Below are 26117 nucleotides of genomic sequence, written 5' to 3'. Positions count from 1 at the left end.
CAACTTTAAGTCACACAGAAGGCCCCTGCTTCTCACACTTTGCCTCCAAGAGAAACAAAAAGTAGCTTTTGACAACCATTCAAGCAGTATCCTTTTTTTTTTTAATAAAATAAGAAGACCCCCCCCACCATTGTATTTTTAAAATTTTGCACATTGTGATCCTCATCCATATGGTTATTTTTATCATCTGATTTGGTCTCACTCCCAGTCCTCCAGATTCTCCCTGAATTGTGTAAACACATCTCACTTCTTCTAAGTGGATTTTTGCAGTGCGTTCTGGATTCTGGCTGGCTGTGTGCTCCTCTGATCTGTCTATGGTATCCCTCAGATGATAGAAGCTAAAACTGATTTCCCTGTTTTGATATTAGACATGGTGATATGCATGCCTGCCTCTCTACACACTATTTTGTTTGTGGCATCTCAGTGTGCTTGGTGCCACAGGACCCTTCCCTCTTTTGTCATTGCTGTGTGGTATGGTACTGCCCCTGTGACCCATGCTTAGAGGTTCCCTGTGCAGGCCTGTGACAAACTAGATTCTTCACTGCTGCAATTTAGACAGAGACACAGAGCAAAGCTGTGGGTCCAGAGCAGGAGGGGCTGACTCAGGGTAGAGGTACAACTCTGCAGGTGTCCTTGTTCTCATGTGAACTAGAGACCTAATGCAGGTCCCTGGAGCTGGAGAGGATGGCAGATGACAGGAAAGGGAGGATTCTGCAGACAAGGGGGGAGGATTCTGCAGACTAGCTGGAAGGAGGGGGCTAGTGGTGGACAGATACCTGCCTTGACTTCTCTGGGATTTCCATTTCCTACACCAATCAAAGTGCTCTTTTACTATAGTCTCTGGCATCTGCAGTGAACTGTGCTTTTTTTTTGGGGGGGGGGACCAGTTTGAGCCTCTGTTCTTTGCTTCCATAAGATACAGCCTGAGCTGCATTTGGACCTCTTACATCTTGAGAGTCACCATATCATGTTCCCCCATCTTCTCACAGAGGGCTCTCTCTCTACCCTTATGCAGCTAGTCTCATGGTATGGGGAGAGCACTTGGTATGAAATGCTTAGTGGCCCAGGATTTGAAATCTGGCTTTGCCACTTGTAAGCTTTGGGGCCCTGGCAAATGTTCAAACATCCTGAGCCTCAGTTTCTTCTTTTGTAAAAGTAGGATAAATGAGATTTGTTTTATAGAGTACAGGTTTGTGAAAATTAAATAAGACTGGACAAAACAGTTTTAAAATTTCCTCAATGTGTGCTCTGCAAGTTCTAGTTTAAGGCTTGAAGGATATGAGAAGACTTGTTCTTGACCTTTAAAGACAGGCTGGCAAATGTTGGCCTGTGGGTCCAATCTGGCTCTCCATGTAAAGTTTTATTAGCACAGAGCTGTCCCCCTTGTTTATGTATCATCTGAGGCTTCTGTCAAGGTACGGAGTCATTGCAACAGAGAATATGTGGCCCACAAAGTCTAAAATATTTAGTGTTTGGACACTTTTGGAAAAGTTTATAATCCTCTGTTCAAGGGGAATTACAGTCTTGATGGTAATTAATAAAATGGCCTTCCAGTATTCATGTCTCATAGTATTGCAGACTTTATCTTCTAATTTTGTGATCTTTGATAACGCATTTTGACTTGGTCTTTGATAACGTATTTTGACTTTCCACATAACCTTGTGATGTAAGCCATTCTTAAATCTCTTTCATGGCTGTTATAAAACCTTTTTACCTTGCTATTTCTTTTCTTCACATTGAATCAACAATGTAGGGATTATCAGTTTAACCTGCTGGATGCACCCCTCATGTGCAGAGGAATTTGGGTGGCTGGTGATGTCCTTCAGAGGGTTCTCCCACCTGTGACTGACTGGTGGCCTCCTGTTTTCCCAGGTCCATCTCCAGAACCTGCCCTTCAGGGGAAGCTCTGGAGCAGGGACCCACATCTTGGCAGCAGCCCCCTTGGTGAGCTGTGAATCTGCATCAGCCACTTTGTGATGTTTTGTGCAAAAATATCCTTTGTTACCAAAATATCACCCTACAACTTGTACTGCTAGTATCTGTGCTGCATAAAAACATAGAACTGTCTTTTGGAGCAAAAATCTAAATATACATTTTTAAAAAATCTTCAAGCTTAAACAAGAGTCACAGTTTGGTGAAAATACAGATTTTGGGGACAGGTCTTTGTCCAAACCCTTTGACTTATCTGCTGAATGGTGGTGGGTCAGTTATTTAACTTAACTTTAATATGATGTTCACGACATTGGGAGGAATGTCCACTGCAGAGAGCGACTGAGCAAATTGAGGTGGTGCAGATAAAGGAAGGGTCATTTGCTCCTTGCCTGAGGAAGTGGTCTTAGAATGCTGTGTAGAGGCAATTCTTCTGACAGGTCCCTCCAAGTTAAGATAGAACTTGCGTGGATGACATCTTGGCCATGGCCAATAGGTCCAGTTCCCCTCCCTGTTCGCTCTGCTCCATGCCTTTGTTTGGTTTTGTGTAATTGTTCATTTGTTTTCCAGTTTTTAAAATCACATCAGAGCCTTCCTTTCCTCAGGGATTTTAGGCGCTGGCCCTCCTGTCTGAGGGAGATTGTGTCCCTCCCTTTTTACCCTCCACTAAGAGATTTGGCATTCTGTGCTTGCCCTTAACCAACAAAGGGGGCGTGTTGGGGACATTGGGGAAGAGTTCCCTGAGTTTGAGGGCCAGGGGCCCTTATCTGCTTATCTGAAGTCTGAATAGGACTGAATCAGGCAGAGATTATGGAAGCCCTGGGCTCTAGGTCGTGTCTCTGTGATAAATTCAAGCCACCGAGGCGTTTCCCATGGAGGGCACCATGGTGAGCTGGGTATTTGGAACAGGGTCCACTGCGTCAAGAATGACTTGGGGACAAGGGTGATGCAGGTTGAGACAGAATGTGGAATAGTGGTGACCAGGAGCTGGGCAAGAGGAGCTGGGGAGTGGCTTAATGGGTTCCTAGTTTTCTGCAGGTGGATGGTAGTGATGGCTGTACAATAGCATGAAGGTGCTTAATGTCACCAAGTGCACTTAACCAACGCTTACCGTTCATGTGTATTTTGTCACAATTAAGGAAAAAAATTAAAAATCAGATGCAGGAGAGTTGGATCAGTAGAGGGGAAACCAGGTTGGAGCTGGGAGTGTGGGAATGCTGGTGGGGGTGGAGAGGATCCATCTGCTCTGGGAGGTGAGGAGGGGAGTGAAATATCTGGGACTTGGCAATGAATTAGCTGGGGTGCAGTTTTGGAGCATGGGAGGCTGTGTAGTAAGGGATGGTCCCCCTGTCTTGGGCTGACCCACCTGGTAGGGCCATTTACTAAGGCAGAAGATCTCAATACATCTCTCCCGGGACTCCATACTCATCCCACTTGTAGCTAAACCCTTGACCTGACAATTGAGGGTCCTCCTGATGGACTGAGTGGCATGTAAGCAGAGGCTGACTGTTGTCTTCACCAGGTGTCACCTCTCATAGTGCCTTGCACATGATGCCTGTCCCAGAGATACTCATGGAAAGCCCATGGTCTGTGATTTGTGGAAATTACTTCTCCACTAAGTGACTTGGTGCTTAAGCTTCTTTGTAGCACTGAAATTTTTAGGATCAATATGTAATATCCCTCTCTTCCATGGCTGTAGGGGAAACGGATTGAAAGACACATGCAGGGACAGAGCAGAAAGAGATCAAAATACACTTATGTTCAAAGCATTTGGAGAATGTGTCTCAAACAAGTAGCTGTATTTCCTCACCCAAATTAGACTTAGCAGCATATTGAATGAGACCATGTCCTCTCCCTGGGGCATGTGGGACATGCTGTCTCTAGGCAGACAGAACTGAAAGAATAGGAAAGCAGGGCCTGCTGAGCCTTCCTGGGTCCTTGACACAGACCTGCCAATCAGATGTACCAGTCCTCTTCTTAGAGAAGACAGAGTGGCATAGAGAAGCTGTCCTGTGTATTGCTCCAGGAGAACCCACTCCTCAGGGACATGTGAGGAATGGAGTGAACCCTTCATGTGAGGCCTGACTTTACTTGCTGCAGTTTTTGGAGCTGTAGGTATTTTTAGGGAGAGATCTTAGGACTGATCCCCTGATTGTTTTCTGTCCAATAAAAGAGAACAGTTGCCTGAGATACAAGTGAGCACATTTCTCCTCCTTTTAGCTCTTCTTCTGAGATGTAATGATTTGCAGTGATCTAATACACAGCTGGTTTTTGTTTTGTTTTGTTTTTACTTTTTTGAAACTACCAGATAAATCAAGTGATGTCTTAGTTTGCTTTCAGTTGCTATAACAAAATACCTGAGTCTGGTTACTTTATAAAGGGAAGAGTTTTGTTTTGGCTCACTTCTTGGAGGCAGAGAAATTCAAGAGGATGGTGTCAGCCTCAGCTTAGTTTGTGGTGAGGGCTCATGGCTGTTCATCTGAAGGTGGAAAAGCAGTTCTCCAACAGGGTGAAGGCTGGCACATGACAAAGAACATGGATGAGAGAACACACACACAGAGACAGAGACAGATGGAATGAGAGAGAGTCACAGGGTAAGAGAGGAAGCAAGACGACAGCTGAGATAACCAAACCCCCTTTATAGTGACCCTTTCTCATGGAAACCAGTCCAGTGTAAGACACCCAATCAACACCCGCAAGATGGGCATTGATTTTTTCCAGGGGTGGTGACCCCAACGGCCCCATCACCTCCCATCGGGCTCTACCTGGTAAGGCTCCACTGTCCTCAAGACTGTTACGTTGGGTTCTCTGCGCCCACTAAACCACATCGAATGATGGAATCGGTGCAACGGTAGATGGATAAAAGCTTTCCTGTGCTGAGTAAGAAATTCCTCTTCAACATAGCGTATTTACAGGGAAAACACATTCATGTAAAATACTTGAAGAACTATGTTTTGAGGTTTCTTTTTAATTTTTATCATTGTTGCATATACACAGAAAAGACCGGTCAGTATTCTCAGAAGTCTTAATGCCTGAAAGGATTAGCTAAGTCATTCCTGCACGCTGAGTGAATCCCCCATATCAGGAGGCAACATAGTTCAGATGTCGCTAGATACCACTCTCTCTTCATTTCCAAAAGTGGTTCTGAGGATTTAAGACTGAGCTTGCCCAGAAAGCGCTGCCTGGAAGGAGCTTTGCGATGATGTGGAAAGGAGGCACGAGCAGCCTGCCGGGCCATGGTGAAGGCGGGGCCTATCCTGGCTGTAGGATGACTGGTTTGGGAACGTGACACGTATGTCCATGCTGGATCACGGTGACCGGAATTTATGAAGTAGAGCATTTTGCATTTGACACTTTACGGTGCTTTTCCATGGGTTTGTAGGATTGGGTGCAGTCGCAGGCCATTCCCTAGAGACCTTACAAGGCCTGAGTCTACCTCGGTGTGGTATCCATGGGGGGTTGGGAGACCCAGGGGCTCTGAGATGGCAGAAGGTGCAGTGGAAGTCAGGTGACACTGCTCTTCCTGCAGCAGGGGACTTTAATCCCTCCATGGCTCCTGCTGGCCTCAGGGTGAAGCCCAGATCCTTCACTGTGCTCTGGCTCTCTCTGATCTGATTCACTTCTTTCCAGCATTTTCTTTCCCTGGTCCCTGCCTCTCGGTCCACGCATATCAACGTGTTTTGTGTCACCCTAAACACTACATCCTCTGGTTTCCAGCCAAGGGTCCTGCATTTTCTCACTTCTTGGTACCCTTGACATCTTAGTAATATTTTTATGGACCCTGGAGACCAGATGGAATTCCTGACCTTTCTACTTATAAAATCTTTATGTCCTGACGCCTTAGTGGTTGTGATGCCGGTGATGAGAATCAATCAGGGCCGAGTTTCATGTCCCCAGATGTGAAGATTGAACTCCGGAGAAATGCCGAGGCAGGTATAGTAAACAATTTAATTCGAAGGATAGAACAGAGATAGACTCCTCCACAGAGAAGGGGTCTCAGAACTGCATGTCTGAAAGAGTGGGGTGTCTTGCCCCTTTTACACATTTTATATTTCCTATGTTCTTAGGCCTTCTTTCTCCCCTTATCAGGGACCGACCAAAAGGTGGGAAAGAAGCCTTTCAGGGGTGTCTCTCAGTGTTTGCCCAAACTGGCAGGAAAGGGGCTGCCCAGAGGAACTTCATTAACAACTTATTGGGGGAAACAATTCCGTGTAGGTAGGTAAGCCTGGCAGCAGGTGGATGGAGGGGGGGGCTCTGGAGGTATCAGCATTGGATGTCCTTTGGAACCAGCCTTCATCTCTCTGATGGGACCTGATTATTTATCACTGACACTGACTTTTTTTTTTGTCCCCTGACCTCAGTTGTTTGAAAACACACACACACACACTCACACTCACACATATTGAAAGAAAAATTTATTGTTATTTCACTTTTTTTTGGGGGGGGGAGACTGGGGATTGAACCCAGGGGTGCTTTACCACTGACCACCCCAGTCCTGTTTCATTTTTTATTTTGAGATATCGTCTTAGACCCCACTCTTTTATCTCTTTGCACTGCAGTTTACCTATCTTGTTCTCCACTGGGTCTTAGGTTCTTTAAGGGAAAAGTAGGGTATAGTGACTGTCACATTGTGAATGTTTCACAAATAGATGGATGAATGACTATGACTGGACCTTGTTGAATGAGCCTCTCAACTGCTAAAAATCTGAACAGCAGTATCAGTCAGTTGGTGAGCACAGGGCTCCTTGTATTTGTAGGAGGATATCTTTTGTAAAAGTGTGACCCTAGAGACACACATGTATCTAGGGCCCTGTGACCTCATCTTCCCTTGGCTACATGTAGCAGCCCTCACTGGTTATAGGCCCCATGCCCCATGGATTGTAACACAAATAACCCTGGAGGTCAATTCAATCCTTTTGCATTTATTCATGTTCTGAGACATTGACCCATATGCATATCTCATTGGTTCAGAAATTGCAGGTATAACTTCCTTCAGATGTGTTTGTTCTTTCCTTTGGAGGAAAATATATTAAGTTGCCTGATGGCTCAAACTGCCAGCATACTGTAGCATGAGAGAGGATATACAGTTGTGTTGCAGTAATTGAATCTAGAGGAGTTAGAGGCTTGGGGACTGTGGCGCAGCTCTGCTCAGAGGGAACAGAACCTGGGTTTTATACCACAGTCAGTGGGAAAGGTCTCTCCAGGTCTCAGCTAGTGGATGGTGGCCATTCAGGTCCTCTGAGTGGTCCTGGGTATTTCTGGTGTCTGTTCCTGGGACTAATGTAACCTCAGGAGCCTTCTGATATAATGGATGCCAAGGAAGAGGGGTGACCGTGTTCTCCACCAGGCTAAAATAACTCATGGCTTTTCTGAGCTCTGTAGAGATTGCTTTGCTCCAGTTTTGCTTTATCCTCATAACGAAGACGATAATGCCGTAATCTACCACAGGTGGCTGTTTTTATTACTGAATTAAATAACCGGGTGTGTGAACTTTGGCTAATAGTAACAGTAATAGTAGTTTAATCCCAATGAAGGCCTGCTAATCTTCACTTAGAACATCGTGTTCCATTCTTGTAAGGTTTCCTATTTCACCTAGGCCTTTCCCACAGCTTTTGTAAAACAGGCAGAAAAGTTTGTTCCCAGTTCATTGAGGCCCAGAGGTGTGAAGTTACTTACTCAAGGTCCACACAGCTGAGGATCCTTTTGCAGCTGCCTCCCAACAGTTCAGGTGTTGCAAGGGGACTCTGTTCACCTGTGTTGTACCTGTATGCACCTGGAAGCCGTCAGTAAGGCAGATTATGGCCCCAGGACTGCAGGTGGGCTGAAATGTCTCACTTGGAGGGACAGAAGTCTGCTGAAGGATCTTGGCAGGTGCTTCAAACCTGTTCTCTCTTGACTACTCGTTCACAAGGGAAGATCTGTTCCTGTGGATCCCTTCACTCTGTTAACCACATATACTACTCCAGTTTGAAAGATGATTAGCAGCAACAGAACATCCTAGGAGCAGTTTCAGGAACAGGCAGTAGTATGGGGATGGGGGTTGATTCTTTGGGGTTCTGCTCCCAATATTCCCAAGACCTCAGGGAAGTGCCTGTGGGTCTCTGGGCCTCACTTACCCTGTATAAAGTGGGTACAACCCGGGCCCTTCTCTTTCTGCACCAACTGACTGAGAGATCAGTGCAATCACTCCTTAGCCCCACATGCTACAGAATGATCTCGTAGTGTTCTGCCAGGCAAAGGGTATTACTTTTGCACAAGGGCACATATTTCATAACCAGGACACAGGGTTTACACAAAAAAATGCCTTGAACAATCCAGACACTCATAACAACTTTTGCCAAGTCCTTAATTCATCCCTAGTTTGGGAAGCTCAGTGCCTCCCGTGCATTATCTCATTTGTGCCAATAATACCAGGGGGAATGTGCTCAGTAGAAGATTCTTAATTCCCCTCCCCTTGAGAACACAATAATCCCAGCTACTCAGGAGGCTGAGGCAGGGGGATTTCAAGTTCAAAACCAACCTCTGCAACTTAGTGAGACCCTGTCTCAAAACAAAAAATAAAAATGGCCAGGGATGTAGCTCAGTGTTAAAGTGGCTCTGGGTTTAATCCCTGGTACCCCAAACAACCAACCAACCACATGCAATAAGCAGGGACACTTCCTACTTCTGTCAAAGTACCGTTCAGTCGGTGGGATATCCCAACTCATAGTCTGCTTTCTAGCGCCAGTTGGTATTGCCGATCCCACAGTGAAATTGTGTGCTCAGCAAAAGACATTTTAGTATACTCTCACGCCTGGTGTGCTATATCTTTACCATGTAATTAAGTAATATAATTTCATTATTACTTAGAGCAGTGAAATATGAGTACAGGAAGAAACATTTCTATAAAAAACCAAGTTGTATATTTTGGAACAACAGCCAAAAGGCAAATTGCCTTAAAAACAGCTGTCAAATGAAAATGTAAGCAAGACAACTGAAAAAAAAAAAATGGGGGAAGAGATAAAAATACGGAAGGGATTCTGTTCCCTGATTAGTTCAAAAATGTCTTTTGAATTTATTCTCCACTTTAAAGAAACTGAAGCTGAATATGTTGGGCGATTTCTTTGTGGTTTATGCAAGGAAAGCGATTTCAAATTTTAGACCTTTGGCACATCCTTATAGAAGGGACCTGTGCCCACATCAAAAGATTGTCAAATGAATGCATGTTCAGATGCTATCAACTGGAATAAAGTGTGCAGAGCTTGCACTACCCTGATGTAGTGTATAAGGGAGCTCTTTTTTGCCCCCTTTTACCTGTGAGCACCAGGAGGCACAGGGAGAATCAAATACTCCACCAAGGAAAAGAGACCCAGCGTTCACAATTTAAATTATTATTTCATTTTATTGTCTGTTTCTGTCTTCAGCATGTGACGGGCTTAATTTTAGACACCGCTTTGAGGCTTTCTTATCACCCTTAGCCTGAAGGGCCTGCCTCTGACGTTGGTCTAGTCTGATTTTTCTAGCTATGTTGAGGACAGTATCCTCCGGATCCTCCCGAAGTGAAGGTTTTTCTCTGCCATGGCATCCTTTCCCATGCAAGGAAGAGAGACAGGCTATTCAGAGCCTTTGCTGTTCACTAGCCAAGATAAATGTCAAAACAGAGACAGGTCATCAGATACTTGGAACTGAATGCTCTTGGTGTGTCTTTCTCACTTGTTCTTTGGGACTGAAGCATCTTCATTGACAGGTGCAAAGATTAAAAAGGGTGAGGAATATGTGAGGGGTTAGCAGGCATCTTTCTGGAGCAACCCATAGCTATTCCATCAGGCAGTGAAACACGCCAGGTGTGTGTGTAGGCAGGTGTGTGTGTGTGTGTTTGTGCCCAACATGGCGCCAGGCTAGGTAATCATAACCCTTATGGACATTTATTGTGGTAGAACGCATCCTTCTCAGATCTGGAGAGAGGTCTCTTATGTGAGCTCTGGATTTTGACAAATGGCATATTTTGGGATGTGGGGTTTATTTCAGCTGAATATCTGGCTTGATTAGCATGAAGAAGCACATGCAAATCAGGCTGGAGCCCCACCCCCCCCAAACCTCCCCAGTTCTGTACAATCAGGAAGTGCATTCTCCCTCCCATTGTGGCTTTGGAGGGAAGTGTGCTTTACATATGCAAATACAAGCCCCAAGTTTCACTTAATAATTATCAGCTGGAGATTCTATTGATGAGCAGCTGAAGCTACTCAGGGGGAGAAAAACTGAGTTAACCATTTGCAGGCCCCCCTGGAGACCGCAGTGATTGCAGATAAGGATTTCTGGTTCCACCCCCCCCCCCCCAATTCTGTACTTCTTCTGTCTGGCCAGAATCTGGCAGCTGGGTCTCCCTGACCCCTCTGATTATCTCCTGTGCCTCTCCCCCCTGCCCCAGACTCCTTTTTCTTTTGTAGACCACAGAAGGCACAAGTGATCCATGTCTCTTTGCAGGAGCAAGACTGCATACAGCTCCAGAAATGATGGTCTCTTTTACTCAGCTTCCTTCTGCAAAACCACTAAGGCCAGGATGGAGTCTTCTTAAAAGGACACAGTGGGACTCCCAGGCAGGGTGCCTAGGACAGCCCAATCAAGATGTCAGGCACTTGTATCCTTAAGTCTTCTCCTTTTCATCCTCTGCCTCTATGCTTCCCTGTGGGACATCTCATAGAGTACCAGGTCTTGTTGTCAGCTCCCTGCTTCTGACTGAGCCTGGGTAGAGTTCAGTGGGCTATTGGTATGTTTTGTGGAGGTTCTTTTGGTGTTCATCATTTTAAAAGAAGCTCCTTGCTGTCCTGATTCTGCTTGATGCTCTTCTGCTTCCTGTCTGTCTTGTGGTGCCCGCTTGGTTACATGGGGCTGCAACTTTCTTTTCCTGGAAGGAGCTATTTAGAGGCCTAGGGTGGTACCTCATAAGCTACTCTGAGGTATTTGGGTTTTGCTTTCAGTTTGATGGACAGCCCTAGGAGGGGAGGCCTAGGCAGGAAAGTGGTGTGATATGATGTGATAACTGCTGTTAGATGTTATCAGGCTGTGCATGGCAAGTAGAACTGAAGCCCAGTGACACATCAGGTCCCTGTTGGGTGATTCTGGGTAAGAAGTGGTCAAGCTAGAAGTGGGATGGTAGTGGTGGAAAGTGTTTGTATTCGGGGTATACTTTGAAGGTTGGGCCACCATTCAATAAATTCCTAATGCACTGCATGTAAGACATGAGGAAAGGAATTCAAAAGCGAGCCCGTGTCTTTGACCTGTATACAGTGATACCATTTACTGAACATGGTCGTGGCCTTCACTGGTGCAGTGAACACCCAACAGATGTCCAGTTAATATGTGTTGAGGAGATAGTCACCATGTGTGGCAAGCTCCAGAAATAGCCATTGCACATGTAGTAAGAGCCACCACCTTAACCTGGACTGTGGAAATCCAGGGACAGTGAGAGGAGTGCAGGAGCCCCCTCACTCTGGGCAGGTTGGGAAAGAATTCCTAGGAGCAATTCTTGAGCTGGTATTGGCACTGGTAGTTCACCGAGTGGCCAAACTACAAAGGAAATAGCTCAGATACTCAATGCTCATTCCAGCTGGCAGGGAGTTAGTGTGGGGCTTGTACGGGCATAGGCTCCAGAAGTACTTAATGGTGAAGGTCCTTGGTTCCCCCAGGTCTCTTCAGAGCCTGAAGACAGAATCATGAAGTGCCAGGGATTTCCCCAGCAATTCCAAGAAGTCCAGGGTGTTTTGAGCCAGGACCTCCTTTTGCAAATCTACCCGTTCATTCACATCCCCACCCTGTCTCTGTGCTCAGGTGAGTCTCTGCCCTGCAAGGCCTCTTCTCTTTGGGACCAGAATTGAGACCCTGTACCGGAGGTTTCACCATCAAAGGCTTCTCTCTGGTGCCCTGTGTCTGGCAGAGCTTCCCCACCTAAGCCCAGGGCTCCTCTCACTTCCAGAGGAGACCCAGCTTCACTTCACAGCTGAGCTGAGTCAAGGCCCCTTAGTTGATTCTTGCTTTTGTAAGACATTTGAAAGCAAAGTCATAAAAAAAAAAAAAAATCCCCAAAGTAGGACTTGGAAGAAAATAACAATCTGTTGAAAGTGGAGATGGCAAGTTTTGAGCTTAATAGGTATTAGCACAGCATTTTACCCAAACATCTATCTTGCTCTGGGTAATGTGTTATCTTTGCCAAGTGCCCATCCTGATAAAGCATTATTTTTGTGGAACTGAACTCCTGATAAAATCTTCTATCCTCTTTCCCCTGAAGTCTATTCCAGTAAAACCACATTCTTCATTTCTTATTTCCTCCTAAGGGGTAGTTTGGATTTGTGGGGGAGGATTTTTTTTTTAATTCCCCTTCTTTCTCTTTTTATTTCCAATGTAGATACTTGTGGGAATTGGAAAAGAGCTTAATGTAAGTCAGACTGATAAAGGGCTGGGGACTGTGAGGAGGGAACGAAGACTTGAAAAAGGAGGACAGTCATTTACAGAGGCAAGGACATGTCCCCGCAGGCTTTTGCTTGTTTTCCCTTGTTGTTAATTCACAATTGAGCTAGGCATGATGATATTGATTTAGGGGACAGGGCAGTCTGAAGCAGGAGGATGCTATGGAAGGAATGGGACACATTCAACAAAATGCTTGTTTTCATTTCTTTTTGAAATGGGTATGAATACATGTGTTGCAGCTACACAGGCCTCTCCATTGCTAATGGCAAGAAATGCCCATAAAGAGCCCTCGTTGTCTTTGATAACTGGCTCTTTCTGTCAGTCTCCTGGCCAGCCCCTTTCTTTGAGTATCTCAGGGGCTAACCCCATAGTGAACACTGCAGGTCACAGTCGGACCCTCCTGCAATCATGGCGTCCACAGAAGGCCAAGAAAGAAATGGGAGTTTGTGTGACCTTGTCTAAAAGCCATTTGACTGTAGAGGAGATACAACGTGGCAGAGGGCCCCAGGAAGATGGAACACATAAAGTCAGCCCTCACAAAAACCTAAACTCCTAGAAGGACCACAGACTGTTTCAGGGGCACTTTGATTAATGGCAAATAAAATTGAAAACCGTGGTTGGGTGTGGTGGTTCTCACCTATCATCCCAGCAACTCTGGAGGCTGAGACAGGATGATCAGAAGTTTAAGACCAGCCTCAGCAACTTAGGGAGACCTTACCCAAAATTAAAATGAAGAAAAATAAAAAGATCTGGGGATACATACAGCTCAGTGGGAGAGTATCCCTGGATCCAATCCCTAGTACTCCAACAATAAATAAACAAATAAGTAAGTAAGTAAAACCTGCCTCAAGCATCAACCCATGTGGCTATCTTAATTTGTGCAAGATTTTAGCTAAAAAAAAAAAAAAAAGAAACAAAAAACTCCCAAACCCTTATTATACATTTTTTATTGTAAAATATGACTCTCTGCAGCACATCTGATTTGCCTCTCTTGGGACATAGTATTGTGATTTTAAAATGAATATTTCATAAAAATAACACATTTATTGCAGAGACTTAAAAATTAGTAGAAAAATGCTTATGAAATCTTTCCTATTCAATGCTGCTCCAAAGAAAATGTAGCAGAAAGTCTAAACTATGTCTGTGTCTATTTCTGTAGTCCTGAGCCATGCTGATCACTCAGGTGAGGATGCCTGACATCACACTTGGACACTTTGCGAAGGTCTTGTTTAGTATTTATTTTTTGATGACCTGTTCACTAAAGGAACTGTGTCCGATTTTTGCATATATATGAAACAGCGCTCAAAAAGGTATTGTGTCAAGGCTGGGGTGGTGGCTCAGTGGTAGAGCACTCTCCTAGCATGTGTGAGGCACTGCATTCAATCCTCAGCACCGCATATAAATAAATGAATAAAATAAAGGCCCATCAATGTCTAAAAAAATATTTAAAACAAAAGGAAAGAAAAGGTATAGTGTCCATCTACAAACAAAACAAAAACCCTGTGGTTGGAGAAAGCTGTTTCCTCACCCAAGCCTTGGTGACCACTGCTCATGCTGGAGGACTCTGTGAGGCTGGGTCACAAGGGATGGACACAAATGGGCTCATTGGAGGCAAAGGGCAACCAAAGATGACGGGAATTTGAATTTATGATCTACTCCCTGGTCGGTTTTTGGGATTGGAAATGAATAGCTGCTTCCTGCTTCCAGGCTGCCCTCTTCTCACTACCTCCCAATAACTGTTTCCCAAACCACCTGCTGCCTAAGGAAGTCCTGACACAGCTATCCCACGAGAACCAGAGCGCTGCATTCCCCCATCTTGGCCTTGTTTGGCAGTGATCTGAGTACTAACATAACTAACAGAAAGTCCATTACTTCACACTCCTTGGACATCCATAAGAAAGATCATTTAGATTTAAAAACAGCTTCAGAAACTGAAAGACTTCTGCTTGCCTCACTGTGAGAAGTTCAAAGAACAACTGTGTCGGACTTCCAGAACTTAGCATATTGGATAAAAAATATTTAAACTTTGGAATCTTTGAACCAGAAGTTTCAGGGGCAAAACTGACATCATTGCTCATTAGGACACACTTTAAGCATTTGTAACTGAAATCCAGCTATGAACACAGCAAATTTGTGCTAAAAATGTCTTCATTTTCTCCACTTAATGAAGCTCTTTATAAGAGAAAAGGTTCTTGAAAATAATTTCACAGAGGAAAAAAAAATCCCAGCGATCACAGTGAAATGAATCCAGGCTTCAGTCTGGATTCCAAATTCTTTTTGGAACCTTGAGAGGAACTCTTTTTTTTTTTTTTTAGAGCCATTCTGTCCTTGCCAAAAGGTCTCCAAGGCCCTTGCTGGAACTGAAGTTCACTTCGGTTGCCAAAGATAGCTTCCAGAAAATGGCTTCAGGGAATCTTTGGGTGAAACATTCCCTGTTCACCCCACAACAATGTCTGTCTTCATCCTTGACATTTCCCTCCCACAGCAAATCTGAGGCCACATGACTGGAACTTGAGAGAATGGCTCAGCCTAGACCTGTGTCTTGTTCTGACTTATAAACTGTTGAGAACGTAATAGCTGGTGACACGCCGGAACATTCCTGTGGACAGCCATTGATCACATTAAAAAAAAAAAAAAAAAAAGAAAGACATTAAATGTGAAACTTTTTAAGATCAAAGTGAGTTTTCTGAACTTCTTTAAAATGACTTAGGCTGGGATACTTAATTGATTTTGAAGTGTCTAATGGCATTGGCAAAGGGTGCGAATTTTTATGTTAATTAAAGGAGGGTATTGCACTGAAAATACAAAATAGTTCATAAACACAGCTTCAGGGGCAATTGAAAATTGGAAAATACAGTGGAATGTAGTGACCAATGGCTGGTCAAGGGAGGGAGCTTGGGACCAGGGGCCACTGGATGGTCAGACACCTGGAGGAGTAGGGCCTTTCTTTTGAAAGAGATGCTCATCCAGGAAAGAGGAAGATTGGGAGGTGCTGGGGTCGGAGCAAAAAGTCCCTAAGCCTGGAGGAACTAGGATACTGGGAAATCCGGAAGGTCCTGGGCCACACAGCTAGCTGGTAGCTGCTCTCAGAAGGTAAGTGCTCTAAGAACGTGTGGCAAAGGAACTGAGACCCAGGGTGAGTGCAGCACAGTAGTTTGGTATGTCTCTGCAGAATTGCCACACTTGTGTGTTTCAGGCTCGATCACACAGGAGAATCTTATGGTAGTAGCTGCTTTAAAAAATACTGATAATTAGACCCCCTCCTCCTGAGAGTTGGGGATCACTTATCTGGGGTGAGACCTGTGCACATCAGTATTTTTTAAGTTTCCCAAGCAATTGCATGGTAGCCAGGATTGAGAACCCCTGGCTGAAGGAATTAGCCATGTCCATCTGTTAGGTATTTTTGTAGTTGCTTTCAGGCTACTGGGGCTAAGTCAAGTCCTTGCAAACAAGTCATGAGGGACCACCACCATAAATTCAACTGGTCTCTTTTGGAGAGGGGTGATGAATAGATTTTCTAGTTTGATACTGAAAGAGCCATTGATGTAGAGCCAAGGAGCCTGGGTCCGAGACTTTCTGGCTGCTGTTTGCTGCTGGGATGACATAACCAAGTTAAATTGTGTTTCCATTTCTCTGTCTCTGTCTCCCCCACACTCCTTCTCTCTCTCTCTGTTTTTCATTAGACCAATAGGAGTAGTTAAAACAACCACCTTGTTATAGTGCTGCATGAATTAAAATGGGGACTGGGCATGTACTCAATAGGAACAGACCAGGTGTCTGTTGACTTGAAGTAAGTGGGGTCACTTCTGTGTATTCTCAAGCTGCAAATGTGGTAAAACCAGGATTGCAGAACATTATCTCACCTGTGAGTGAGGCTGATTGGGACAGGGGAGATTGGAGCAGGGGTGGCTAATCAAGGTTACCAGAGTCATGTTCTAAGACAAATGTTCTAAGACAAATGTGAAACTTTAGGTCCCACCAACTGGGACCACACACTCTGGCCCACTACTTGTTTTTATAAGTAAAGTTTTATTGCAAAACAGCCAAGCCTGTTTTTTAGGTATTTCTGTGGTTGCTTTCAGCCCACCGTGGTGGAGTTCTTGTGAGAAGGATGATGTAGCCTGCAGCACAAGAAGTAAAACATACTTTTTCACTGGGTATTTACAGAAAAAGTTTGACAACCCCTGTGTGAGGCTTGGCATGGGAATGAAATGTTTGAAATAAAATGAGAAGAGCAAATGCTTTGAGCATCAGGAAGGGAGAATTGGCAGGACTCACTGACAGATTGTACGTAGGGAGATTTTGCCATATAAAGGTTAGGGATGTAGTGTCTTTATCACCCACAGAATGATGCAGGAGGACAGCTCTCTTGGAGTTTGCCCGTGAGTGTGGGATTCTGGCTTCCTCCACTAGAGAGGTCTGGTTGGCTCAGCACAAAGGGCCCAAGCCCCCTGGGTATTAAGTCTATCCAAGTCTAGCCGATGCCTCCTTGAATGAACCCCATAATACTATCCACTTGCAAATGGTGGATCCCACACAGTGCTGAACACTAACTAGCCCTCTAGAGAGATTCAGAGGGGGTCAACACACACAAATTGATTGAAATAATTACTTAGGACATTTCGGATGTCAACTCCCTAATCTCTGTCATGGTAGTGCATGGATGTTGATTTTCAATTTACCTTCTCTGCCCCGAATCTTAGCTGTTTTGATTCTTAATTCAGAACATTCATCTCAGGTGGCTTCAGAGATTGAAATTCTGCCATAAACTCGTGTTGGTCAAGAAGTTCTAGAAAGAGGAGAAAGATGTTGTCAACTGAGGTTTTGAATAATGTCTTGTTTGACATTTTCAACTCAAAGTGGGCTGGACTGCAGAACAACACATGATACATGTTATTGGATCGCAAGATGTGCCACGTGTATGCGTGTGTATATCTACCAAATAGAAGCCTGGGGAAGAGGGGACAGGGAAGCCAAGCCCAGGGACCTGTCCTACTGTTGCCTGCACTCATCTGCTCCCAGGGTTATGTGGGTGAGGCTGGAGAAAGGGTAGAGAAAGAAACTTGAGCCTGATGCTGGGTAATGTGACCATACCTAAAGTCACACCCCAGGTACCTCATGTTACCTATGGAGACACCGAGTCCCTGGAAAGTGAAAGCTTAGGCCAAGGTTCTTCCTGAGTAGATGGAAGAACCACAACTGAGACTAGCCTTTCTTGTTCTGAATGCTGTCGGGGACTTGCCTGCTTTCCTGATTGTCTCTTCCTCTCCCCTGGCTCTTAATATTGCACCAAGATGTCCCTTTAAATAACGGAGAGGTAAAAACGTGTCATACTTTTCAAGCCATTTTTAAGGTCTAGGTTTCAGTTCTTCCCATGATTCCCTTCTTCAGACATTAAGTACAGGAATGGCACCAGGACCTGGGATAAAGTGACTGGGTATCGGGCATTGCCACAGTGCAAGGTGTGCACCACAGACAGTTGTGTCTCTGAATCAGGTTCTCCAAAGAAGCAGGACCAATAGGTGTGTGTGTGTGTGTGTGTGTGTGTGTGTGTGTGTGTGCATGTTTACACAAATGCTTGTTAAAAGCAATGAGTTTCCATGGTCATGGAGGCTGACCCCAGTGTGTTCTGAGCCTGAAGGCCTCAGAAGGAGAAGAGCAATGGTGTGAGTCCAGTCCACATTCCGGGAAGCTGGAGACCCAGGAAGAAGGACTGTTTCAGCCAGGCAGGAGGACTGTTCTCCTTGGGCACGATCAGCCTTTTTGTTCTAGTGAGGCCTTCAGCTGATTGGGTGAGGCCCAGCCACATGGGAGAAGGGTTTCTCAGTCTACTCAGATAAATTTTTATTTCATCCAAAAATGCCTTCACTGAAGCACCCAAAGATCTGGGCACCCCACAGCCCTGTCAATTGGCACATAAAATTAACCATCACCATCCCCAAACTGTTCCTGGTTTGCAACAAGATACATATGGAGCTTGATAGTAGGATTTAGAAACTTCTAGAGCAACTGGATTTTTTGGTATTATCAAGGATGTGATCAGTGGTTGTTCCTGATGGACAACTATATGCCAGTTTGTTGAGTTCAAGAGGTGATTTCTACGTGGGACAAGCTCTATACTAACCATGTGCGTTAAGGCCAACCTTTGCCCAGGATAGACTGGGAGAGGAAATGGATTTTACACCACTAATAGTCTGAAAAAACATTGATGTGGACACAGTCCTGCCCAGTGTGATGAGTTTTCAAATGTGGTTGACACAGAAACCATAGGAAGGTGCCTGGGAGTGACCCAAGCCCACCAGCCTGACAGAGAAGTGGAGACCACATCTCAGGGGACCCACCTTTCACTGTCTTAACTCTCCCTGTTCCCACACCCCAAGAGCCAGGAGATGCCACAAGAAAAGGACTCGGAAGCTAGAAGTGAGTGACCCAGGAGTAAAAGCAAGAGTCTGAATAAATAAAGCTAGAACGAGCTAGGAATGTGACAGGCAGCAGGGTCCGCTCATGATGTTGGGATGCCACAGCTGCGTTAGACAGGCAGGTCCACCTGGACCAGGAGGCCACAGAAAGTTAGAGCTGAGAGGGGCCCCTGGTCTACCTCTGCTTCCCTCAGAAGGAGACATGGGCTGAGCAAGAGGCAGGAGCTGGGGCAGGATGATCTATCCTGCAGGGAAGCAAAGGAAACAAGCTAGAATTGTGATTGTGCTGTTCCCGGGCACTGCCTCCATGGTGGTTCCTGGGCACAGAGTAAGGGCTGCCTGTGGCAACACTGGTCCCTCGAGTTGAGTCCTGTGAGTTATTACTTGGGGTGTCTTCAGGGCTGGCAAAGCATGGAGTTCTAAAAGTGGAAAACACCCGCCAGTCTTTGGGCACTGAGTCTGGCTAAAGCCATTTGGGGTCTAACGAGGGATAGGAAGGCAGTGGACCCAGGAGGTTAAAATCAATTCCCAGGAGCACATAGTCAAAGAATCGCCATTTATGTAAAAGTGTAAAATGTGGCCCTTGTGGGAGGGGCCCTGGGGTGCGAGCAGGCCCTTGGTGGAGCCTGCTTCTCCTCCATGGTGATTGTGAGTGGACACTGATGTGGCACAGGCTGACAGCAGGAGACAGGGCTGCCCCATATCCAAGGATCTATCCAAGGAAGCTAGGGCTCGGGGCCCCCTGTTCCTAGACACGGCTTCTTCAATGGCCCTATGTTCCGAGAACACGCAGCTTTCAACCTTAAGTTACAACCTCAACTCATCTTACCCATATCTTCCATGCCCCCCTCCCTCATTGGGAGGAGCTTGGAGGTGCTCATTCATCGAAGGAGTCCTTTTTGACAGGCTTCTTGTGTTTTGGCCTCTCTTTTTAAGCCTCCTATAACTCTTGTGAGACTCATGTTTATGTTCTGATATCACAAAAGGGAAAAACTGCAGCTCAGAGCATTGAGGTTGTCCTTTCAAAGAACAAGCCATCTAGATTACCTTTGTTGGCAATTTTCTAGGGTCTCCAGGACACTGAGTTTGCAGAACATCCTGGGTTTCTGACTCAATGCCCATGCGAAGGAAGCTCCTCTCAGGCCCCAGAGCCTCTGTGCCTTTAATTAAGCACAATAATGCAGAAGACTGACCAATTGCAAAGTGATAGAGAGCTTGCTTCCCATGGCGCTGCAGCATGATCAGCACACAGTTTAAACTTTTAGAGTCTCAGTTTCCTCGTCTGTAATGGGGACTACTTCTACCTGTGTTGTGACAACTTCTGACTACATGAATGCCCCCTGCAGATCTTAGCAGGCACTGCACAGAGCCTCACTGTCTGCCTTCCCGTGGAAAAAGATGCTCTTCTTTCCCCGCCCTACCTGATAGGTCCATGTGAGTTGGGAAAATGCAACTGCTATTAGCAGCCTATTCTTTTTCATTCTCTTGATGGAACTAATTTGGTTTTAACCCAACAGGGAGAGAGGTTTCAAAAGCTTGGGTAGGAGCTTGTAATCGGCCAGCTCTCTAACAATGCAGCCTAATCAACCTGTGATTTCACAGCCCCCATGGATTCTTCCCCCACCTTTGATTTGTGGTTCCAGGCAGTGGAATTCAGTGAGTCATATTCGTTCCATTGACAGGAGAGAATCAGGAGCTTAGGTGTTTAACCCTGAGGTGATTAGGAGCGGGGAGGAAAGGAGCCCTATTTGTTAAGGCCCAAAGAAACATCAAACAGTCCTGGGCAGAGGCAGGCACAGCACAGGTTGTGCAGGTGAGACATGCCGGGTGTCATTCATCACAGTCTTTGATCTTCAAGTTTTGTGAGTCAAAGAGACTCTCTGGGACAGTTTGGAAGCTCAGTGGGTTCTGGACAGGAAAAGGAAAAATCACAAAGTATGGAAAATAAGGAGTGCTTTTTAGCTGGCAAGTGAACGAGGGTCATTTTGTAGAGATATGACTTTTTTGCTGGGCAGCCTCCGAGGCATCCACCAGCGTGGCTGGATACTGGGATTGCTTAAGAGTGGGAATAGAAAGAAGTGATGGCCTTGGGTGTGTCTTCAGACATTGCGACTCCTCAACAGCATGCTTTAAGCATCTAGTATATACCAGGTGATATGCTAAGTAGCTCGGGGAAATGGTGGTTTATATTGTTCAAATTAAAAAAAAAATCTTTGACTATCTGAATGGTCTTTGACAAAAATTCACTTAAATGGTTAGTGCATGGGCTCAGGCATAAGAGAGATCTGGGTTTGAGTTTTGAAACCACCCTCTGGTTGTGAGACTCTGAGGGACCTACTTATCTGTGTGTCCTAGGTTTCTGTTGGAGGGTTGGATGATTGTCACATGCAGTGTTGCTGTGCTGGTGGTAATTTTTTTTTTTTCTGAGAAAACTAGGAGATCAGTCATGTTCCTACTTTCTTCTTCTTTGTTGCTCTTAATTAGTTTGCTCTTGGCATTGATACATACATCTTCCCTTCCGGCATGACAGATACATGTTTTCATAATGCTATGTACAAATTGCTTACGCTGTGTACAAATTGCTGCTGGAATATGCTGAAGGACATTTTGCCTGCATTGAAGGAATGTTTTCCCTGAGAGGTGGTGTTTTAAAAAACAGGTTTTGAAGGATGAATAGGAGTTCACATAAGAATAGCTCAATACACTTAGTCCTATTATTATTTTCTTTTTCTTCCTTCTTTTACTCTTTTGCTCTTTTCCACTTCCTCATACTATTCCCTTCCAGTCTCTTCCTTCCCTCGCTCCATATTCACCATGCTTTGGTGTTAAGATTGTCTACCTGGAAACATGTACATAGAGGAGGTCCTAATGATTGCATTATGATTGTGATCTTTAAACAGCATGTTAAGTTTTTATTACCATAATAAGTCATTCTGCTTTCAACTCTGTTCTTACTTTACTCTGGATGTATTTATACATAATTTTTGTTGCATTTGCTTTTCCCAAAACTGAGAAATTATATCCCATCTATGCACGATATATCAAAGTGCATAAATGTATTCTACTATCATGTATAACTAATTAAAACAAATTTTAAAAATTTAAAAAAACTAATGAGTCTGAATAAAGCATGGACTTAGTTAATAGTAATGTATCAATATTGCTTCATTGGCTGAAATGTAGTGCTGTAAGATATGTAAAATTATATATGGCTATATATTAGATAACAATAATGCATGTAATGTATAATATAACAGTAGGATCCAGGCATAGAATATATAAGAACTCTATCTTCTTCACAGCATTTTGTAAATCTAACACTATTAAAAACTTAAAAGTTTATTTTAAATTTTCCTTTATCTTAATAAATATCTCCAAAAATTAAAAAAAGAAATGCAGTGGGGAAGGAGCCTATCTAGATAGCAGTGGGTGTCAGGGGAGGTGCGGTTACTTCTGATTCAAACTTTCCCTGGTGTCTCTGCAGATGGGAAGCCCGTGTCCCTGTCACCGCTGGAGTCCCAGGCTCACAGTCCCCGCTATGCAGCCTCCAGCCAGCGTGAGCGCGAGAGCCTGGAGGTGCGCATGCGCGAGGTCGAGGCCGAGAACCGCGCGCTGCGCAGGCAGCTCAGCCTGGCCCAGGGCCGCGGCCCCTCTCACCGTCGAGGCAACCACTCCAGGACCTACTCCATGGAGGAGGGCACTGGGGACAGCGAGAACCTGCGGGCTGGCATCGTGGCAGGCAACAGCTCCGAATGTGGGCAGCAGCCGGTGGTGGAGAAGTGTGAGGTAAAGAGCACCTAGGGCCCGGGATGGGGGTGGCATATACAGCCCCAGGTGCCCCATTTCTTATAGATGCCAGCTGGAAGCACATCCAGGTCCTGGAAGGAGTTGGCATTTTTGACTGAGAATGTGCGAAGTGACTTGAACCCTGGCTTGGGTGATAGGTCTGGCAAGTCATTGAAGCTCACTGAGACTCAGTTTCCTGCTGGGAAAATGGGAATACAAAGACCTAGTCTACAGAGATTTAAGGGGAGCTGTCTGATGGGAGCTGCCACCTGGTTCCTTTGCACATGCTCAGGAATTCTATACCTAGTTATCATCTTGGGGGTCCGCTGTCACTTAGACTATAGTGTGAATGGTGGAGTTTGGAGCCTCTTAGTTCTCTTAGCCTCATTCTCCATTGAGGGCATGAGGCCTCTGCTGTTCAGAATCAGACTTGTTGCTCAGCTACAGCGGTCATTTGAGATTTTCTAGTTTCCTATCTTTTCCTCCCTTTTAGAGTACACCTTCTTTCCTAATAACACATTGGAAACTTGGAAGACTTTCCCATAAGTGCAGACTGCCCCTGCCACCCTGGAACTCCTGCATCTGTGCTGATTTCTACAATGAATATATGCGCGCGTGCACAAACGCGCACACACACACAGTCATTCACACACTTCCTACTGCTTCTTGCCTCTCAATCTCAAGGCCTTTTGAGACACAGACAAGATGGACAAGAGTGAGTTCAGAGCAGAGCTTTGATGGTTTTTGCTATGAGCCCTTGAGCAAGTTACCCAACCTCTCTGAACCTGAGACATGTTGTCAGTACTCTTCAGAGAAAAATCTTGCTTCATGGCATCAGTGTGAGAATAAAATGGAATGGCCATTTAAAAGCCACGAACACTGCCTGCTATGTAGTACATTTTCAAATGTGCGTAATTTGTGTTAGTTTCAGTTAAATGCAGATATCACCTGCTGTTACTTTATTCTGTTTTCTGGACTCAAGAATGTTAGACTCTGACCTCCCTGAAGAGGTAGCACCTTGTGAGCTACAGCCTCTGACCATCAGAACGGGTCATTAGCAATATCCGTGGTCCTGTTCAGTATGTTGTAGGGAATGCAAGTTTTTTTCAGTGATGAAGAGTGAGTTTTAAGGAAATTCAGCCGTGAGGGAAGAAGCTCTCGACTGAAGCAGACCACGAGAATCTCTGAGGATAGTTGCAGCCTGGTTTAACTGTGGATTGGCAGAGAGGTGGAGAAAGGCGGTAGAAGATGTGTGAGGAGGACTGTCACGGAGTAGGAAAGATGAGGAATTCAGGACCTGGCGCTGCTCACGCAGCCAAGCCCAGAGACCTGAGAGGGGATCCGTCAACATTCAGTCCTCCATTCAGCACCTCTAGGACACCCGCTTGGGGATCTCACACCGTCTCTTGTGCTGCGAATAGCAGTGAATAAACAAGATGAAACTCCCTTTCTTCTGCTTCTTATATTCTGCACTGGGAGGCGGCAGGAAGCAGTTGATAAACAAATAAAGAAGTATCAATGTCAGCAAGTGATGCATGTGGCACTTTTTTCAGCCCCAACCACCCTGCAGGCCCACTCCTTCCATCCTGGAAAAGCATTGCTAATCTCTTCTGTAGCTTAATGTCTACATTTTACACCTCTGCAAATGGGGGACAGAACAATGGTAACACATCCCCTTGACCTAGGGGGCTCTTAACTTTGGCAGGACCCTAACTTCTTTGGGAACCTCTAACCTTGGAAGGGTGAAGACTCAAGTGATTTTTCGCAGGTTCTCTGCTATCAGTCACAGCCATGGTGTTAGTTTTGAGTGGATGAGTTTAGATGGAAACCTACTGACAAGGTTGATTTGGCCTAGAATGTGAACAGTTTACGTTTTTATGATTCAGTCCTGCCAGAGAACTAAGAATCAAGGAGATAAGAAAATAGAAAAGGAAAAGTCTGGGGCATGGGAGGGGAAACAGTGTAACAGAAGGCCACATGAGTATAGCTTGCTGGGAGCATTCTCTTCCTGCTGTGTCTGCCTAGCCAGGGTGGCCCTCCCCAGCTCAGCTTTGTGAGAACTACTCATTCTATTTTGGAAGTGGATCTCTGTCCTGAGTCCCCTGCAAAATAGTGTAGGCAAAACAGCACTGGCTTTGAAGGTAGGGTCATGAGTCTAAATCCTGGTCTCCTTCCTTGCTAACTAGCTTTATTGCTTTGAGCATGGAATATCTCTTTCCTGCATCTCATTTTCCTCATTTGCAAATTGTGGATTTATATCAAGTTCCTGCCTCACGTTATTTTAGTGGTGACTATGGATATTAGGATTGGAGAGGGACTTTAAGATAGCTAGTTGTGTTAGCAGTACATTTCCCTGCAAATAACCAAAAAATTCCATCTAACAACAGCGTAAGTAAGATTTGCGTCTTATTTCTCTTTGTGGTTAAGATGACTGGAGGAGAGTGATGTGGGGATGTAAATATCCATGTTCTGAATTATTTGATATTTTACCCCATACTGCTGACTGGGCATTGCCATGGTTTATCTCATGGTGAGTAATGAGTATCAGAGCTTCAGTATGGTGTCCATATTCCAGAGGGCAGGAGAGAGGTGTTAAGGTGGGACTTGTGCCTCCTTTAAGAATATACCCTACCGATTTCACACCTGTGTTCCTTTCAGACCCTGTGAGCAAAGCAGAAGGCTGCCCTTAACTTCCACCTAAATACAAGGCTGGAAAAGAGATTTTATTTGGGGAAGCCATACTTTTCACTACCATTTGAGAGTTCTACAACTATGGTCACAAGGAACATTCTCGGTCACTCATGTGGGTGACTCCCAAACTGGGTGTGCATTAAAATTGCTACGGATCAGATATGCTGATACCTGCATACCTACAGATTGACAAGCTGTGGGAGTAGGGCCCAGCAAAATTAATATTAAAAAAAAAAAGTCTAACCAGGTGATTCTGAGATAGTGAAAAATATTTGGAACCCACTGCTTCAAGGAACAAAAAAAATGAAAGATGTAGTTCTCTATTTCTGTGCTCTTTGAAAATAGAGTAGCAATGTAGGAATTTAGACTTTGAAATTCTTAGCTCTTACCTTCACTTATTTTTTGGACTTTTGCTTTGCACCTGAGGGTTAGCTTGTATTTGCTCATTTTTCTTTTCTTTCTCGGTATTTCTTGATCAAGTTTCTGCTTATACACTAAAACCATCCTTCTCTGGTAGAATTCTTGTATATGGAGCCTGGTCCTATTCAGAGCTTCAGTGCATGCGTTTGAAAACTCTGTAGAGGCAAAGCAGCTTTCAGCCATGTGCATTTACACAGAGGCACTGGCTTCATACCCATTACCAGTGCACTCCTGTCCCTGTCACTCGACAGAACATTTTCGTGAAAAAGCCAAAGAGGCAAACGAGAAATGTCAGTCATTATGCTCGAAGCAGAAGCTTCTCTTCCTCCTGGCACTTTCCCACTACGAGTGTTGCTGCTGTTCTTGACGTCTCATCAGAGTGCAGGGCCACGAGCCGAGGACGTCACAGTCATCTGTGACTGAGCTGAA

General features: G+C 45.0%; 1 protein-coding gene across 6 annotated transcripts in view; it reads left to right on the top strand.

Moving 5' to 3' along the window:
• The window catches only part of LARGE1 (LARGE xylosyl- and glucuronyltransferase 1), a 490254-nt gene that overhangs the window by 204041 nt on the left and 260096 nt on the right, over positions 1-26117 (top strand). For 4 of the 6 annotated variants that reach the window (XM_081309721.1, XM_081309722.1, XM_081309720.1 and 1 more), the window contains 2 exons: positions 1873-1944; positions 22276-22577. In XM_081309721.1, the coding sequence (XP_081165847.1) occupies positions 1873-1944; positions 22276-22577 (374 nt within the window). The remainder of the gene's footprint in view (positions 1-1872; positions 1945-22275; positions 22578-26117) is intronic. The other 2 variants (XM_081309719.1, XM_081309718.1) reach the window with 1 other exon arrangement.

This window comes from Spermophilus citellus, assembly GCF_964194105.1.
Source record: "Spermophilus citellus genome assembly, chromosome: 10".
In the NCBI taxonomy this organism is placed as follows: Eukaryota; Metazoa; Chordata; class Mammalia; order Rodentia; family Sciuridae; genus Spermophilus; species Spermophilus citellus.
This window is presented reverse-complemented; position numbering and strand designations above follow the sequence as displayed.